The sequence below is a fragment of the Argopecten irradians genome, chromosome 10 (assembly GCF_041381155.1).
Source record: "Argopecten irradians isolate NY chromosome 10, Ai_NY, whole genome shotgun sequence".
NCBI lineage: Eukaryota > Metazoa > Mollusca > Bivalvia > Pectinida > Pectinidae > Argopecten > Argopecten irradians.
Genome location: NC_091143.1, coordinates 9300781 through 9321330, shown reverse-complemented (window position 1 = coordinate 9321330; position 20550 = coordinate 9300781). Strand labels below are relative to the sequence as shown.

Here is a 20550-nt window from a genome sequence, read left to right as displayed (position 1 = left end):
ATAGACACAGGACTGATGTAAACTGGATTACGTCACAATACATAGACACAGGACTGATGTAAACTGGATTACGTCACAATACATTGACACAGGACTGATGTAAACTGGATTACGTCACAATACATAGACACAGGACTGATGTAAACTGGATTACGTCACAACACATAGACACAGGACTGATGTACACTGGATTACATCACAATACATAGACACCATCCTCGATACTCCAGGGGTTACCATAACTGACGTTATATCCACCCCTGGACTATCTCATAGTAAAACTGAAGGCAGTTCAGAATAAAATGTCTGACCAATCACAGGCCTGCAAAGATTTCCTTTGAAGACTACAGAGAGAGCGACGCCCAACATCAAAGCCACACAGTAAACCACAGTGTACCGTTATACGGCTCTTTTGATGTACATCAAAGGACTAAATTACCTGTTCTCTCCGGTTGCCTCCAGTTTTGCTATGAGATAGTCCAGGGGTGTAGAGATCGTATGTGATCGGAACCCCTGGTGTGTCGAGGATGCATAGACACAGGACTGATGTACATTGGATTACGTCACAATACATAGACACAGGACTGATGTACATTGGATTACGTCACAATACATAGACACAGGACTGATGTAAACTGGATTACGTCACAATACATAGACACAGGACTGATGTACATTGGATCACGTCACAATACATAGACACAGGACTGATTTACACTGGATTACGTCACAATGCATAGACACAGGACTGATGTACACTGGATTACGTCACAATACATAGACACAGGACCGATGTACATTGTACTACGTCACAAAACATAGACACAGGACTGATGCACATTGGATCACGTCACAATACATAGACATAGGACTGATGTAAACTGGATTACGTCACAATACATACATAGACACAGGACTGATGTAAACTGGATTACGTCACAATACATAGACACAGGACTGATGTAAATTGGGTCACGTCACAATACATAGACATAGGACTGATGTAAACTGGATTACGTCACAATACATAGACACAGGACTGATGTACATTTGATTACGTCACAATACATAGACACAGGGTTACGTCACAATACATAGACACAGGACTACGTCACAATATTTACACATAGGACTAATGTAAATTGCCATGACATCCTGAAAAATGGTGAAAACTGAAAATTGCACATATTGAATGAAGACTGATATTGATGAGGTGTTTAAACATAAAACCAAACGTAAACTACAAATCCATGTTGTTATTTGTGTTTTACTGACGAAAAATTACAATTAAATGACATTTACCGAGAGATTGACACGACATAAAACAGATATAAATTAGATTACATTTTAGATTAGATTATTGTGGTACGCGTTGACTGTCACTACATTATTTGTATGATGTTAAATAAATGTGTTTCCTAATGTCCATAACAGGAATGCTAGCGGTGATATTCTCGGTAAGAGTTCAAGTATGCTATTCTATCATACACCGATTTACATTTGTAACGTAGTAGAGTCGAAATGACCAAGTATGATTAATATGAATCTGATACCATTATCGAAATCAGAGGTCATCAATATTTAATTATCAAACCACCTGGGGACTAGACCACGATAACCAGAGATAGATAGACTGAGCGTTTATTTCAAATAAGGATGATTACGTTAGAGAGACAGCGTTATTTCAAGTAAGGATGATCACTTGTGTTACGCTAGATAGACTGAGCGTTGTTACGTTAGATAGACTGAGCGTTACTTCAAGTAAGGATGATCACTATACACTGTGAAGGTGATTACAATACACGAATTATATCCTTGGACGATGGTTAGAGATCATGCTGTATTAAAATGTAAACGTTACGAATTACTTTTAATGGGTTGTAGAAACTGTTTTGATCTAGGAACTGCTAAAGCCTCCTAGATTGATAGATACATGAGACTTATTGAACGTGCTGAAGTTCCGAGACAATGACATCAACTGTATATGTATTGTCGGGACGATGACAATGGTTATTTGGGAAACGAACATTTTGAAGGAATGAGAAAGCGAAACGTTAGGAATGGTATGGTAAATCTTTTGAAGAACATGTGTTCTGAGAAAATGAACCGTTTGAGGGAAGTGTTTGAACTTCCAGCTGAGGAGAAGAACATTACCAATGGTACGGTACACTTACAGATGAACCAGAACTTGTGTAACATGACAGAAGCATTAGGTCTATACGACACCCGGACGGCCTGGAGACTGGTGTGTCCAATATTACTAGTGCTTGGGACAGCCACTGGAATCATCAACCTTATTGTCCTCGCCAGGAAAAAAATCAGGAAGAATCCGTCCGCCATGTTTTTCACGGCTCTGGCTATTGCCGACCTCGTTGTGTTACATACTGGTCTCACTAGACAGTGGATGATATATAATTTTGATGTAGATATTCGGTTGACAAACAACTTTCTGTGTAAAACAAATTATTTTGTGGTATATTTGTCGCTCCAGATGTCTTCGTGGACTTTAGTACTGATTACCATCGAGCGGATGGTTATTGTGCAGTTCCCGCACAAGGCGCGAGTGTTTTGTACCAGACCGAGGGCCCTAAAGGCTATCCTCTTAGTATTTATCGTTCTTGTTCTAGTCAACATGCATAGTCTAATAGGCAGTGAGATCGCCACAGAAAACTGGAATTCCACGACCTACCTGGTGTGTGAAGGCAGGACACACCAGTACCACTCGTTCCTCAGATACCACTGGGACTATATTGACCTCATGATATTCTGTGTATTACCATCATGTATCATATTAGCCTTGAACACAGTGATCATTGTCAGGCTCGCAAAGCGTTATCAGACAAGACGGAAAACTTTTCCATCCATTAAGCTACAATCGAGCAGGCGACAGTTAAGTTTTGAAAATTTCACCAAGAACTGGACTTCGACTATTTCCCTACTTATTCTACTAGATGGCTGGTTTATCATCTGCACTTTACCAGTTTCTATTGTACTTGTACTGTTTAACTGGTGTTCTTCGTTCAAGTCCGAGGACGAGGTCAAACTTGTATGGGTGATCACAAATATATTGATGTACAGTAACAACACTTTTAATTTCTTTTTTTACTGCATTGGCGGCTCCAAGTTCCGCAAGGAACTTAAAGATCTATTCTATCAATGTTATGGTCATAGACCAGTTGCCAATCAAACTATATACGATCCAACACCGATCCAACCAGAACGATTTTAGAAATACCACAATTGTTGTACTCGACGTAACATTTCTTTTTCAGAATGTGAATAGCGTCGTATGTTTTCAATCACGTATGCATAATATCTATTTGATTTATTTATTGTTAGGTCGTACAACTGACCGTATTTGGTATATTTTTGATGATTATTTTTTATAATTGGTTTTAAACATAATTTGTTATTAGACTTTCATCAAAAGTTGGTATTGCATCGCCTCTTTAAGGATTATCGAAACTACACGTAGTTCGTCTTAAGATGTATATTCTTATACGGTCCACAAGTGATAAATGCTTGTTTATTAGGCCCTGAATGGTATTACAAACGATAATTTATTATTCAGCCCATAAATAATTATTTCTTGTCATGTCCAACGCTTTGATAACGGTATTCATTAACAGGTAACTATAAACAGAGATTTGCTGTGCACATAAAATATCATCCAATTCAATCCAGTAACAAAATATATATCAAACTTGTAATTATTGTCGACACATTGACTTAATGATATCTAGCGCATGAATTCCATCTGAAGCGATACCATTTTTGTTAACTTAATTTCCTCCCTGATTTACACTAGAACCGAACACATCTCAAAATAGCCAAAGGAAATGAGTATATGGTATTATTGCAATATAAATAAATTATTGCCATTAAATCTATTAAATTCATCCACAACATATCATGGGACGATTATTGATTTGCTCTAGCTCCATTTAATTCGAGTTAGATATCACCATAATGAGAATGGGAGATAACTCATTTGCTTTACTGTCACCCAATAATTAACGGATTTAAATAGTGTGAACATATACATATAGGATCTTACACTCGTGACTATGTTATATGAAATTTGTCAAACGAGTTCAATAATTTAATATGCCAAGAGCTTTTATGCAAGTGGCAAATCAAATCATATTTAACGTGTTCGAAACAAATCATATCACATATTGACATAGTCACAACTGTAAGATTGTATTCATCACATAACGTTTATTAATGGAAATATATATATATATATATATATATAAAGAAAACCTTCAAATTTCGACTCTATAGAAAACAGTAGAAATCTGGCTCGGATAAGACGTATCAGTCTTTTGAGACAACCGTGCAACATCAGATATAGATTATGGAGTTAAAACTACATGTGAGGTCATAATAGTGATACTACATTTGTGTCATACGATATTTATGACATGACTGGACGGGCCAGTAATGTGATAATTTCAAATATTTCATGAAAACATCCGGAAGTGTTAGCTTTCATATAGAGTTAAAATTTTAGTTATTAAATTCACTGAATAAAGATAATGCTGCTATATATGTTAGCTTCGTGTTATGTATTACATGAAGCCCTAGACAAAATTATTCTGAATTGTCATTTGATGTTATCATTTTTTTATTTAATGTTTATATGGCTCATTCAATTATTCAATACCTCTCAAGAATAAATGTTTTCTGGATAATGAATTATAGAACTATCCTCAGTAAACATTAATTATTGTATAATACTTGGGGACTATCGGTATGTCTGTTGAAAGAAATAAACATGCGGCAAAACGTCGGTATTTTCTTAAACACAATCATCTGATCTTAGACTGCCGTATTCAATATTACATGTTCATTAAAAATATAAGGCTTTGTCCATTATCCAGTAGATTTTAAGTGTGAGCCTTTATGAAGGAAGGGCTTGACTAGCTCTATTATCTGTTGACGGTGATTGTTAAAAACCACTCATGTTGTAACAATTACTTAACGCAGCAGTGCAGTGACATGAAATTCTAAAAGCAAGTGAACTCTTTTACTATCAAGAACTAGTTTCATTCGAAATCGAAGTACAGTTGTGCATGACTTGTACGTTGTTTAATCAAATATGACTTTCTGTAGGCATTCGACCGCTGTATATATTTTTTAGCTGTATTGCTGATAGTTGCTACATATGTATATATGCGATATGACATATGTTCTGTTTACGATAAAGGTATTTAATACCCCCGTTCGATACAAGAACATTATGTAAAATATATATAAAAAAAAATCTTTTGTTGGGTACGTTAAATGCCCATATACTTTTGAAGGTAACAATGGAACCGATATTCCAATACAGCTGGTAATACAGTACACTTTAATTGTTTCACATAGTAGTGCATGCATTACTATCTATAGCCCGCTCATTCAGACAAGGTGTGCAGAATATGGCCGAGGGTTAGATTTAATTATGAAGTATTTTGTATGTCCTATTGTACCCGCCGAACTGTGTATCAACAAGATAATCGCTCAACGTATTATAATGTACTGATAATGATAATCTACAAAGTCCATTTGTTAGGTTAGTGTCGGTGCAAACTATGCCTACCTAATGTTTTATTTTTAGAAATGCTCGCTTGTTTTGATTGTCATCTTACTTGTAATACCGTTGTGTTTTATTATGCTATCAATAATTATCTACTGAACAACTGGCATGTAACCCGATACACGTTTTAATGGACATGCGCAGACGCTATCTTCACCTGCTGAGGCTTGGAGACTATTCTGTTTACAAATGGAGAGTATACCGTAAGTAAATATCTTTATACACTTGTTATTGTTTTATCATCCATATAAGATTGATTTGATGTATATCACACTATTCTGTCTTATATCAGGATGTTGTCCAGTGCCTAAATAATCCACAATTTACCGGACATACCTTACATGTAAAGGCATTGTTATTTTTATGAAAGGTTTTAGTCGATGTCACCAAGGATTTATAAGTGAGATCCTTGATGTCACATGTGTGACACTATAATAATAGTTTGAGAAAAAGCAATTAATTAATTGGACATACATTAGAATAATAAAAGTGTCTCGCGTATGCAACATTGATTGCAAGTAATTTATGTTATAGACGAATTAAATAAAGAATGCTTTTGATGTGCAAATAAACCGGAGCAAATTGTTACTGAGAATTATCGTCGTTTCCGGTTTCGCTTTCTACAGCAACATTTTCTATTACCAAAAATGCTTTCTACAGCCCAAATTTGGTATATTGGTGATTTAAATACTTGTTATTTGATATGTTTGCTTTAGTAGATATTAATTTTAAATGCTGGCAAAATCTTTGATTAATTTTATTACATAAGTAACGAGTAGCGGTATACTTTAAGCTATACCAAAACATGTAACAATGTTGCAAGAATATCATTAACCCAATAAACCTGAAACGTGTAGTTTCAATTAAAATTATTTATTAATTACAGTTTAATTAAGCTTGTTTATTTTACAACTGGTTTTAACACCAATAAATACCAGTTACCAAACACAAGGGAAACAAGCAAAAACATTCGAATCATAAATTTCTTGTTTCAAGGATGAATAACTTTATTACTGCATATCATTAAGTATTAAGATGTAATTAAGTGATACAAATGAGTAGTCATTTGCCCTATAGAACACAGTAATCGGTACTTCATACACATGCGAATTTACTGCAGTATAACAATTAAAAAAAATCAATTCTCATACCTGCTTATAGTCTTAAGAACTGGGAACAGCCAAAAATCACAATTACATGTATATTTAGTCTTGAATCTAAAACCGAATTCGAATTCGTGCTAGTTCAACAGATTTATAAAAACTTGGTGTAATGTACATGTATCACTTCCCTTGTTATTCAATAATATCAATGCATATGCAGGTATGAAATACAACCCTTTTATGCCCAGCTCGGTGACTAATTGATAACTGATGAAAAATATTTCCTTGTGGTTATATAGAGATATAATGCATTCCAAAATAAAATACTTATGCAGAAAAAGGAATCAGCATGTATAAATCAATCCATCAACTTTGGAGACCAGTCATTAATGGAAACTCTAAACATCTAATGTAGCACTCCTTACTATATAGGCAAAGGATGCAAAATCATTTACTTATTTCTAAAACAAACACTATTTTTAAACTTATATTACTGAAACAAAAAAAAAATACGTAGATATGAGGTCTATTCCCTCAGTTCTCGAGACTAATTAATAACTTGGTACGGCATCATCGATCATCAACAATACCTGAGCTTTATATTATAATGAATACCCAATTATAAGCGATCATTTGCTTAAAATCTTTTCTCCATATTGACATTTTTAAGTGACCTAATTTCAATATTTCTCTTGAGAAAAAAATAATTTGCCTCTAAAGATATCAATGCGAAAAATCTTTTTTTAAAGTCGAAAAAAAGAAACTGTTTATTTTCAAGATAAAATTATATAAATGCTTTAATTGTTGCATTGTATCATATAATTTTCTCTCAGAATGATAATATGTTTCTATTTTGCTTCTTTTGTTCTTATTTTCATAGCATTTTTTTATTATTTATTTTAAGAAATATTATTTAAGCTTTTGATATTCATAAAGTTCATGTTGAATTCCATTTACACTCCATGCACTTCACTTTCACTGTGTACAAAAAAGCTTATATTTTCCATATTACATTATCAGTTGAAAATCATATTTAACGAGTTCGAAAAACAACATATCACATAGTCACAAGTGTAAGATTCTATTCATCACATAATGTTTATTATTAGGAATATATAAGAAAACTTCAAATTTCGACTCTATAGAAAACAGTAGAAATCTGGCTCAGATAAGACGTATCAGTCTTTTGAGACAACCGTGCAACATCAGATATAGATTATGGAGTTAAAACTACATGTGAGGTCATAATAGTGATACTACATTTGTGTCATACGATATTTATGACATGACTGGACGGGCCAGTAATGTGATAATTTCAAATATTTCATGAAAACATCCGGAAGTGTTAGCTTTCATATAGAGTTAAAATTTTAGTTATTAAATTCACTGAATAAAGATAATGCTGCTATATATGTTAGCTTCGTGTTATGTATTACATGAAGCCCTAGACAAAATTATTCTGAATTGTCATTTGATGTTATCATTTTTTTATTTAATGTTTATATGGCTCATTCAATTATTCAATACCTCTCAAGAATAAATGTTTTCTGGATAATGAATTATAGAACTATCCTCAGTAAACATTAATTATTGTATAATACTTGGGGACTATCGGTATGTCTGTTGAAAGAAATAAACATGCGGCAAAACGTCGGTATTTTCTTAAACACAATCATCTGATCTTAGACTGCCGTATTCAATATTACATGTTCATTAAAAATATAAGGCTTTGTCCATTATCCAGTAGATTTTAAGTGTGAGCCTTTATGAAGGAAGGGCTTGACTAGCTCTATTATCTGTTGACGGTGATTGTTAAAAACCACTCATGTTGTAACAATTACTTAACGCAGCAGTGCAGTGACATGAAATTCTAAAAGCAAGTGAACTCTTTTACTATCAAGAACTAGTTTCATTCGAAATCGAAGTACAGTTGTGCATGACTTGTACGTTGTTTAATCAAATATGACTTTCTGTAGGCATTCGACCGCTGTATATATTTTTTAGCTGTATTGCTGATAGTTGCTACATATGTATATATGCGATATGACATATGTTCTGTTTACGATAAAGGTATTTAATACCCCCGTTCGATACAAGAACATTATGTAAAATATATATAAAAAAAAATCTTTTGTTGGGTACGTTAAATGCCCATATACTTTTGAAGGTAACAATGGAACCGATATTCCAATACAGCTGGTAATACAGTACACTTTAATTGTTTCACATAGTAGTGCATGCATTACTATCTATAGCCCGCTCATTCAGACAAGGTGTGCAGAATATGGCCGAGGGTTAGATTTAATTATGAAGTATTTTGTATGTCCTATTGTACCCGCCGAACTGTGTATCAACAAGATAATCGCTCAACGTATTATAATGTACTGATAATGATAATCTACAAAGTCCATTTGTTAGGTTAGTGTCGGTGCAAACTATGCCTACCTAATGTTTTATTTTTAGAAATGCTCGCTTGTTTTGATTGTCATCTTACTTGTAATACCGTTGTGTTTTATTATGCTATCAATAATTATCTACTGAACAACTGGCATGTAACCCGATACACGTTTTAATGGACATGCGCAGACGCTATCTTCACCTGCTGAGGCTTGGAGACTATTCTGTTTACAAATGGAGAGTATACCGTAAGTAAATATCTTTATACACTTGTTATTGTTTTATCATCCATATAAGATTGATTTGATGTATATCACACTATTCTGTCTTATATCAGGATGTTGTCCAGTGCCTAAATAATCCACAATTTACCGGACATACCTTACATGTAAAGGCATTGTTATTTTTATGAAAGGTTTTAGTCGATGTCACCAAGGATTTATAAGTGAGATCCTTGATGTCACATGTGTGACACTATAATAATAGTTTGAGAAAAAGCAATTAATTAATTGGACATACATTAGAATAATAAAAGTGTCTCGCGTATGCAACATTGATTGCAAGTAATTTATGTTATAGACGAATTAAATAAAGAATGCTTTTGATGTGCAAATAAACCGGAGCAAATTGTTACTGAGAATTATCGTCGTTTCCGGTTTCGCTTTCTACAGCAACATTTTCTATTACCAAAAATGCTTTCTACAGCCCAAATTTGGTATATTGGTGATTTAAATACTTGTTATTTGATATGTTTGCTTTAGTAGATATTAATTTTAAATGCTGGCAAAATCTTTGATTAATTTTATTACATAAGTAACGAGTAGCGGTATACTTTAAGCTATACCAAAACATGTAACAATGTTGCAAGAATATCATTAACCCAATAAACCTGAAACGTGTAGTTTCAATTAAAATTATTTATTAATTACAGTTTAATTAAGCTTGTTTATTTTACAACTGGTTTTAACACCAATAAATACCAGTTACCAAACACAAGGGAAACAAGCAAAAACATTCGAATCATAAATTTCTTGTTTCAAGGATGAATAACTTTATTACTGCATATCGTTAAGTATTAAGATGTAATTAAGTGATACAAATGAGTAGTCATTTGCCCTATAGAACACAGTAATCGGTACTTCATACACATGCGAATTTACTGCAGTATAACAATTAAAAAAAATCAATTCTCATACCTGCTTATAGTCTTAAGAACTGGGAACAGCCAAAAATCACAATTACATGTATATTTAGTCTTGAATCTAAAACCGAATTCGAATTCGTGCTAGTTCAACAGATTTATAAAAACTTGGTGCAATGTACATGTATCACTTCCCTTGTTATTCAATAATATCAATGCATATGCAGGTATGAAATACAACCCTTTTATGCCCAGCTCAGGTGACTAATTGATAACTGATGAAAAATATTTCCTTGTGGTTATATAGAGATATAATGCATTCCAAAATAAAATACTTATGCAGAAAAAGGAATCAGCATGTATAAATCAATCCATCAACTTTGGAGACCAGTCATTAATGGAAACTCTAAACATCTAATGTAGCACTCCTTACTATATAGGCAAAGGATGCAAAATCATTTACTTATTTCTAAAACAAACACTATTTTTAAACTTATATTACTGAAACAAAAAAAAAATACGTAGATATGAGGTCTATTCCCTCAGTTCTCGAGACTAATTAATAACTTGGTACGGCATCATCGATCATCAACAATACCTGAGCTTTATATTATAATGAATACCCAATTATAAGCGATCATTTGCTTAAAATCTTTTCTCCATATTGACATTTTTAAGTGACCTAATTTCAATATTTCTCTTGAGAAAAAAATAATTTGCCTCTAAAGATATCAATGCGAAAAATCTTTTTAAAGTCGAAAAAAAGAAACTGTTTATTTTCAAGATAAAATTATATAAATGCTTTAATTGTTGCATTGTATCATATAATTTTCTCTCAGAATGATAATATGTTTCTATTTTGCTTCTTTTGTTCTTATTTTCATAGCATTTTTTTATTATTTATTTTAAGAAATATTATTTAAGCTTTTGATATTCATAAAGTTCATGTTGAATTCCATTTACACTCCATGCACTTCACTTTCACTGTGTACAAAAAAGCTTATATTTTCCATATTACATTATCAGTTGAAAATCATATTTAACGAGTTCGAAAAACAACATATCACATAGTCACAAGTGTAAGATTCTATTCATCACATAATGTTTATTATTAGGAATATATAAGAAAACTTCAAATTTCGACTCTATAGAAAACAGTAGAAATCTGGCTCAGATAAGACGTATCAGTCTTTTGAGACAACCGTGCAACATCAGATATAGATTATGGAGTTAAAACTACATGTGAGGTCATAATAGTGATACTACCCTTGTGTCATACGATATTTATGACATGGCTGGACGGGCCAGTCATGTGATAATTTCAAATATTTCATGAAAACATCCGGAAGTGTTAGCTTTCATATAGAGTTAAAATTTTAGTTATTAAATTCACTGAATAAAGATAATGCTGCTATATATGTTAGCTTCGTGCTATGTATTACATGAAGCCCTAGACAAAATTATTCTGAATTGTCCTTTGATGTTATCATTTTTTTATTTAATGTTTATATGGCTCATTCAATTATTCATTACCTCTCAAGAATAAATGTTTTCAGGATAATGAATTATAGAACTATCCTCAGTAAACATTAAGTATTGTATTATACTTGGGGACTATCGGTATGTCTGTTGAAAGAAATATACATGTACCTGCGACAAAACGTCGGTATTTTCTTAAACACAATCATCTTATCTTAGACTGCCATATTCAATATTACATGTACATTACAAATATAAGGCTTTGTCCATTATCCAGTACATTTATGTGTGAGCCTTTATGAAGGAAGGGCTTGACTAGCTCTATTATCTGTTGACGGTTATTGTTAGTTAACGCAGCAGTGCAGTGACATGAAATTCTAAAAGCAAGTGAACTCTTTTACTATCAAGAACTAGTTTCATTCGAAATCGAAGTACAGTTGTGCACGACTTGTACGTTGTTTAATCAAATATGACTTTCTGTAGGCATTCGACCGCTGTATATATTTTTGAGCTGTATTGCTGATAGTTGCTACGTATGTATATAACACTATTGATTGAACTTATATTATTGAAACAAAAACAAAAAATACGTAGATATGAGGTCTATTCCCTCAGTTCTCGAGACTAATAACTTGGTACGGCATCATCGATCATTAACTATACCTGAGCTTTATATTATAATGAATACCCAATTATATACGATCATTTGCTTAAAATCTTTTCTCCATATTGACATTTTTAAGTGACCCAATTTCAATATTTCCCTTGAGAAAAAAATAATTTGCCTCTAAAAATATCAATACGGAAAATCTTTTTAAAATCGAAAAAAATAAACTGTTTATTTTCTAGATAAAATTATATAAATGCTTTAATTGTTGCATTGTATCATATAATTTTCTCTCAGAATGATAATAGGTTTCTATTTTGCTTCTTTTGTTCTTATTTTCATAGCATTATTTAAGCTTTTAATATTCATAAAGTTCATGTTGAATTCCATTTACACTCCATGCACTTCACTTTCACTGTGTACAAAAAGACTATGTTTTCCATATCACAGTATCAGTTGAAAACGGCATTTCGTTACAGTATTCCACCTTCACTGAAATTAACTACAACAATAACCCCGAGTCACACGAGTTTTTAAAAGTGTTATCAGTGTTGGCTTATATTACTACCACACCTTGTCTGACGTTATATCACAGGTTGTCCCGCACACACCTTAACCAATTGATTTACATCCAACCGATAACAGAACTACTTCAAACATCAAGAAGGACCTTGATCCCGGAAATGAGACGCATAAGGATGCATTTTATATTTGGTACAGGTTTTAAACAGACGTGATCACACAGAAGGACAACCATGGGACAGTGTCTATCACGTCAAACCAGACGGACGGACCGTCCGACAGGGGACCTGGTATTATCATCCGTCATGGCGGATCCTGTTTACTCAGACCCTTGTATTCAACATGCAGAGCATGTAGGCAACACACATAATATCCAACAGGTAGGCAGGCCATAGAACAAAGACACTGGGATGTCTAAATAGTTGTGTTGTAGTCTTCATTTACTTCTACCTAGCCTAATGTTACTGTCACACACTTTATATGTTTATTTCCATAAAAGCGTATATGTATGTGTTTGTTTAGACTAGAAACAAATTAAAATGTTCGATAGACACTAATATCGATCTATCAAAATCACGCAATGTAATTCGTGGATCCATGTGTTTAATGCATCTACTGCATCAGGCTGTATTGTATTAACGCATCAAAATAATTTTATCAATACCTCGGCCAAATAACAGTGAGCGCCACATGATATATAATTGCTATATTTTCTTATCTGGCTTTGTAACACAACAAACATTGCGGCTGGTTTACTGGTTTCTTACCTGTAATCAACAGGCTTGTCACAGTGTTGACTCTGACCCATTTTATCACGGCAGTCCGTCGTTTCTTAACAGGACGTTAACTCAGTTGGCAGTTACAGAGGACCAACTTAATGAAATACAAATAAAATTATTACTTCATCCATTTTCATTGAGTTGGTCCCCTGTTTAGGCAGTATCTTATGTACATGTAATCCCTATGGTTATTACTGTAACACGAACTGACAGTATTTATTTACATATACCTCCTCAACAACGTTAGGGAGTATAATGGCATCAGGCTGTCCGTCTGTCGTCCGTCGCCTATACGTCTATGTGTAGGACTTACAAACGGAAAATTAGATGTTATTACAAGGAAATTTTCTACCTATTCAATAGGAAATTAGACAAATGACATGTTCCTCCGGTACACTCCCCACAGATGCGTAAAACTTAAACAGAAAAATATTTAAAATTGCTGTGGAGTGCATACAAACTAAAACTGTAACTGTTCTACCCAAAGATAAACCATGGTTTCATTCAAAATTACAGTTGTATAAAGAGAAATTAAAACAGGGACCTATCTTTCACCGCTCTTTATCAAATTTGAAATCATACAGGAAACAACGTAATCACATGAATAATTTAAAAATAAAACATACAAAAGAACATTTCTTTGTGAAAATTAATGGTATTTAAAATAGATATTTAGATTAAAACCCTATATATTTTGGTTATTAGTAAGTAACGTTGTTTTTAAAGGACGGAAACACTCATCTGTTTATTATAGACCCATATCCTTACTTTGTACATTTCGAACGATTATTTGTCAAATATATACAAAAATACTGCTTAAAATTCGCTTATATATATATATCAATTTGGTTTTCAGACCGGACATTCTACTGTTGATCAAATTATAGAAAATCGTACATTATGTGAATATCTTGAAAACTACAACCAACTTGTTTTATTCTGTGATATTTCAAAGGCGTCCGATCGGGTATGGCACAATGGACTGTATGTAAAACTAACAAATTATTGTATTGTTGGAAATGGTATTAATTGTAAAATACCTTTTTTTCGATGCTGACGGTAAAAGAGAAACGTATATTGTGGAAACCTGGAGTTAGATGATAGGAGTACGAAAACATGGCACGCGGTGTGATAGACATCGAAAAGTTACTGATCTTTTGCTGTCAGCATCAGAAAATATGACATTCAAGCAAGTCATTTTTTAGAATGATAACGGTACTTCCTTTAAAATCAGTTGGAAAACTTGCTCCCGATCCAATTGTATTTACAAAATATATTTGATACAAATAAGTATTTTCAAACTAATATTGACATAACTTTCTTTGTAACATCATGCCTGGACACTGAATTTCACAACTTTGTGTTTCTCCCTCAGTGTTAGTCTTAAATCTGATTATTAATTTTATTCATCAGTAAACAGAGCTTCTATTTCAGCGAAAGGATCACAATGACCGATTTCTGGTTGTCGCAATTGACTTCGGAACCACCTATACTGGATACGCTTTCTCTTTCCGGCATGAATATCAGAGGGACCGTCTGAAGATATCAACGAATATCTGGACCCACAATGTGGGGCTTTCTGAGAAAGCACCGACCGCCATACTTCTCAATAAGAACCAAGAAGTAGTCTCATTTGGGTAAATTTATTATCTGATGTGCATCCTCTAAATATAATGCATTTAATTAATTGCATTTGAGTTTATTTGCTCATTAGTCAATTCAAAATTACGAGACAAGTCTGTCGAATCATATGCAGCTTTAGACTCCAATATGAAGAATTTTAAATGTCGAGTAATATCCAGCATTTTGACTTTAAATTTAAGTATTATTTATGTAATGAATATTTTACGGAGTTTCTAGATACATGTATGTAATTATTGCGCATTTATTTTTTATATATATATTTTTTTAAATATCAGTAGCACTGAATTCTGCTTGAATATCATTTTTTGTTATGTAAAATCTATCACATAAAGGAAAACATATCGTTTCGTTATTTCCTAATCAAATAGTACTGTTGTTACGCTAATTCATCATTACAACAGATCTTTATTTGGTAAAGATCCAGAGTCGATCACTATACAATATGTCAGATGATGCACCATTTCTAGCTCACTGAGTCTGATATTTATCCTAGATACGATGCCTTAAATGACTACGCAGAACTAACAGAGGCTAAAAAGCAGTCCAAGTTCTTCCTCTTTCATCGCTTCAAGATGAACCTGTATACCGATGAGGTACGTTATTACTATGTTTTGTTGGATGATAGCATATAAAATGGTTTTACCTTTAGCTTAGGTGGTTGGGCTTAGTAAGGATAATCTACGAAGGTGTTCCATAGTCTGTGCAGAATAGGATGTATATTGTAATTATCGAATTTCCGTCTCGAAAGTAAAGTCAGTCTGACATGTTGAAAGAACTAATAGTATAATCGTATATAATAAAATCCATTATTTTTAATAATTTAATTTACGTCAATGCTAAAAGATCTTTTCATAATTAATGACGTTATAAGGTTAAGAATATTCTTAGTTATTATTTCACATGAACGCAATCAACAATCTGTTAATTTTGTGTTCAATTAATATTAATAATCATGTTAAATCTCATTACCATCACCCCAACTATGGAATGTAAGACTTGTTTCATCAGAAAAGATGCAATAATTGTTAATTTCATATCCATTTTCAACACTTGTACAAAAATGTCACTGTAATTGGTTGGGTTTTTTTGTTTTTGTTTTTTGTTTTTTTTTTGTATTTTGTTCCGACTCAGAAAATATTTAAACATGAACTATATCTTTGTTTAAGAATATGTTTATATGTTTATATTGTGTTGGATCTAACAGCGACTAAAGTCTAACACAATGTTGTCTGACATCCGTGGGAAACACCTCCCAGCGATAGTTGTGTTCTCGGCTGTGATTGGTTACTTAAAAGACCACGCCATACAGCGTATCAGTGGAATCGACAACCAGTTGAACCTGGAAGGAAAGCACATACATTGGGTGTTAACTATTCCCGCTATTTGGCACGACAAAGCGAAGCAATTCATGAGAAAGGCAGCGGAGCAGGTATGTCTATCAGTATAATCTGTGCGTGATTCTAAACCATTGTACGTCGTAGAAATGTATACATATTACAAAAGCTATGACAAATCCATAATCTTAATGTAGATGCATTTATAAGTGAACATAAAAAACTTCCTCAGACATAAAGCGGTTTCCAAGCCACCGAAAACACCCTGATGACAAAAGGTAATTATCATTAATCCAAAGCATTAAAATTGACTGCAAGTAGGATTATATTTTGTATTCATTTGAATATGAGAAAAATTGTCAAAGTGAACTAGAGTAAATATTGTTGGTTTCTTTTTTCGAATCATCTACTGTTTGGTTTCCGGTATTACGGTTTTTTTTATATTCTGTACTATGTTTACCAGTACTGTTGAGATTATACCAAAGCTATGTATGATGTATCAAAGGTTCGAATATTACTTCTTTCCATATCTGCAGCCTCTGAATCATTTCTGTTTGTATGTGTTATACTATAATACTGTCTTCTCTTATTTAAAGGACAGCTTGTTGTAAACTAGGGAATTGGAAAAGCATCTTCTTTTTTGCTATCTTCTTTGATTTCGCCGCGACTCAGAGGTAGACGCCTGCCCAACCACATGATTACTATATTGTCGCTTACTAAAGGATCTCCTTTGTGATCATGGTAGATTGGTAGTCACATTCTACCGGTAGACGTCAACATCTTGCTCCTCCTAATCACCATTTTTATTAGATATCCATTCCAGTATTCACGTCATTGTGATCATTTATTCATTCATTCATTGTTTCATTCATTCAATCATTCATTCATTCGGTGTTTCATTCATTCATTCATTCATTGTATTTTTGTGGCTATATTGTTCAGGCTGGGATTGAAACTGACCGGCTGACCCTAGCCTTGGAGCCTGAGGCAGCGTCGCTGTACTGTCGTTATGTCCCAGTGTATGACAGTGCTGCTGCTAACTCACAAAGCCAAGAAGATCTCACGAGACCAGCGCCGGGTAACTCATTTAACAATTTTCGGCCCGGATCGAACTACATCATACTTGATCTCGGAGGTAATTTATGCTTTACTAAGTTCATAATTATATGTCTCCTTAATCTCCATTTATTCTTGTGTGATTATGTTGTTATATTGGAGACCTAGCACGATGTTTGCGCGGGATAGTATCCGGCATGCTCTGTGTTAGAGGCAAGTAGGCAGAAGTTTTTCAGAATACCGTGTAGAATCCTCGATACACCAGGGGTCACTATTACTGTCGCAATACCTACCCCTGGACTACGTCATAGCAAATATCTGTATGCTACAGTAAATGAGTAAGTAGTTCGGTCCTCTGTGGCACGGCAATCGAATAATGGTGGTTGACTGTATGGCTTTGAAGTTGGGCGTCGTCGCTCTCTTCATAATCTTCAGAGGAAAGCTATGTAGGCTTATGATTGGTCACGGTTTTTTTATGTCCTGAAATGACTTCAGAGAAATCATTGACATCGCTATTCATATTTCAAATAAAAGGAGCTATAGTGTAAGTAATGCAAGAGGTTTTCACAGCTCAAATTGAATTACTAAGATGGTGTTACAAAACATACAAATCTACTTAATTACTTGATTATTTTAAGACTATGAAATTAATGACAGAAATGCGCATGGTCTTATGTATTATCATAGAGTATGATACTTTTCTTACCTTATACCCCCTGGCATATTGCCATAAGTCCTCCACCACTAAGTTAATTGCAAGTTCGAATCTCATATTGGGCAGTTGCCAGGTACTGATCGCATGGGAGTGGTTTCTCCGGCACATGGCACGTCCTGAAAAACTTAAAATCAAAAGCATTATAGTATTTGTTTCGCTTACAGGTGGGACCGTTGACATAACTTTCCACACTGTGAGAGCAGACGGAGCTCTTCAGGAACTCCATCAACCCACCGGGGGATACTGGGGTGGAACGTTAGTGGATCAGGAATTCTCCGACATAGTTCGTCGTATATTAGGCGACGAAACTATGATGCGTGCGCATGTTGAATATCCACAGGAAATGGTGGAATTTATGTCAGAGTTCGAGGTGAAAAAACGCATGTTTAAATGCGGTCAAGCGACACCGATACAGATAAAAATCCCAACCTGCTTAACTGACCTTTACACTGAAATGAATGGCACCAGTTTGTCAGAGGGACTTGCTAACCATGAACTGAAAGATAAATTGAGTGTTAAGCGAGACAAGCTTGTGTTAACAGCAGAACTTTTCGAATCATTGTTTGCCTCGTCTTTATCTCATATTATTGGACACTTAATCCAACTGCTAAATTCAGAATCCTTGAAGTGTATTGACACAATATTATTGGTAGGAGGGTATTCCGAATCGCCAGTTGTCAAGGAAAATATAAGTCGGGTATTCCCCAATATTCGTGTCATCAATCCAACTGATGCCTCCTCTGCCGTTCTGAAGGGCGCTGTTCTTTTTGGTCACGATCCATATGCCATAGCTAGTCGGGTGTGCAAAAACACATATGGTGTTGCCATGCAAGTTCCTTTCAACCCAAACATACACTTTAAAGAGGAATGTCGTATTATCGACGGTTTGGTATACGATGTGTTTGACGTTCATTTACGCGCTGGGGATACGGCTTCTGTTGGGGCAGAGGTCATCGAAAAAAGCTATTACGTTAGTAAAGGCGCCGCCTACGGTATTTTGGACATTTACATGACGTCACATGTCTCACCCGTGTCTGTTACGGAGCCTGGATGTACAAGATTAGGAACTGTAACCATTCAAGTTGAGAACGTAAACAATGAGAGTGATACAAAGATTGCAGTTAGTCTGGTTTACCACGGGACCGAGCTTGATGTGGAGGCTCGAGAGGTCGCTAGCGGCAAAATCACCAAGACAACCGTTGATTTTCTTGGTTGATCTCATGATGATTTTGATCGTTGCATCGAAGACAAATACGTCATGATACAATATGAAGATTATGCTTTAAAATATTGAATGAAATCTTATCTTTACATAGTTTATACTTAGGTGACAACAATCAGATGTGATTAACTGTCTCCATGAGAGTGCCTTCAGACAACGAGTCAGCATTATTTTTTTGGAAAGCATATATACATATATTTGTTTATTTGCGTATCTGGAGGACAAGTTGTTGACTTGAGTTATTTTTTCATCAGCAATATATCTCAAACCGTCAGGTTTTGATAAAAATTAACCTGTGGAAATCATTCAAATAGAGAGACAAACGTGTATAATGCCTTACAAACATATAGTTACAGCACAGAATCAATGCTCTGTAAAAGTCTTGGTTTTTTGTTTTACCTTATGTATGTTTAGATGGAAAGAGATCTGCAGGAATCAATTTGCAATTACTAATAATAATGTAAAAATGTGAAATGCTATTGTAGACCACAACTTGGTTTCATAGTCTGACCATACGTATACTTTTTACTGCACAATAGGTGTAAATATAATGAGTTTCGGCAGTACTCTAACAATACTTGTATAATTGAAACTGAAGCATTGTATGTAATGTTATTCTCAAAATGTTGGTAATTTTTGGTACATACAGTTACTAATATATTAAAAACTCTTCTTTATGTGTGAGTATAAACATTATGACACATACTGTATAACTTCAATTGATCCGGTTATTTTATTAATTTCAGCATACAGCCATTTAATTAAAATACAAGCGTACATGTAACGCAGAGCATCATAGTGGAACGAAATTACAAGTCTTATTTTAATAAGATTGGCATACAGCTATATTTTAGTTGATTTCACTCTATTTTAAATTTCTATCTCTATCATTATTTTGTTTTTAACTAATTTTGTTTTTAATCAAATTATTTATGAATGATTAATAAATGCGCTATTTTATCGTTTT

General features: G+C 33.9%; 2 protein-coding genes across 3 annotated transcripts; both read left to right on the top strand.

The window, feature by feature from the left end:
* The first annotated feature begins 2086 nt into the window (after positions 1-2086).
* Positions 2087-3229, top strand: LOC138334073 (galanin receptor 2a-like). The gene has a single exon (XM_069282789.1). It carries the CDS (start codon positions 2087-2089, stop codon positions 3227-3229), a length of 1143 nt encoding a protein of 380 aa, XP_069138890.1.
* Positions 3230-9103: 5874 nt separating this feature from the next.
* On the top strand, positions 9104-20548 carry LOC138333058 (heat shock 70 kDa protein 12A-like). 2 transcript variants are annotated; one of them, XM_069281169.1, is made up of 7 exons: positions 9104-9332; positions 13032-13213; positions 15047-15249; positions 15750-15849; positions 16461-16685; positions 17533-17725; positions 18526-20548. In XM_069281169.1, exons 2-7 carry the CDS (start codon positions 13067-13069, stop codon positions 19575-19577), a joined length of 1920 nt encoding a protein of 639 aa, XP_069137270.1. In that variant the 5' UTR covers positions 9104-9332; positions 13032-13066; the 3' UTR covers positions 19578-20548. The 2 variants fall into 2 exon arrangements, with proteins under 2 accessions (XP_069137270.1, XP_069137271.1); XM_069281170.1 differs by lacking the exon at positions 9104-9332 and having other exon boundaries at positions 12700-13213.
* The last annotated feature ends 2 nt before the right edge of the window (positions 20549-20550 follow it).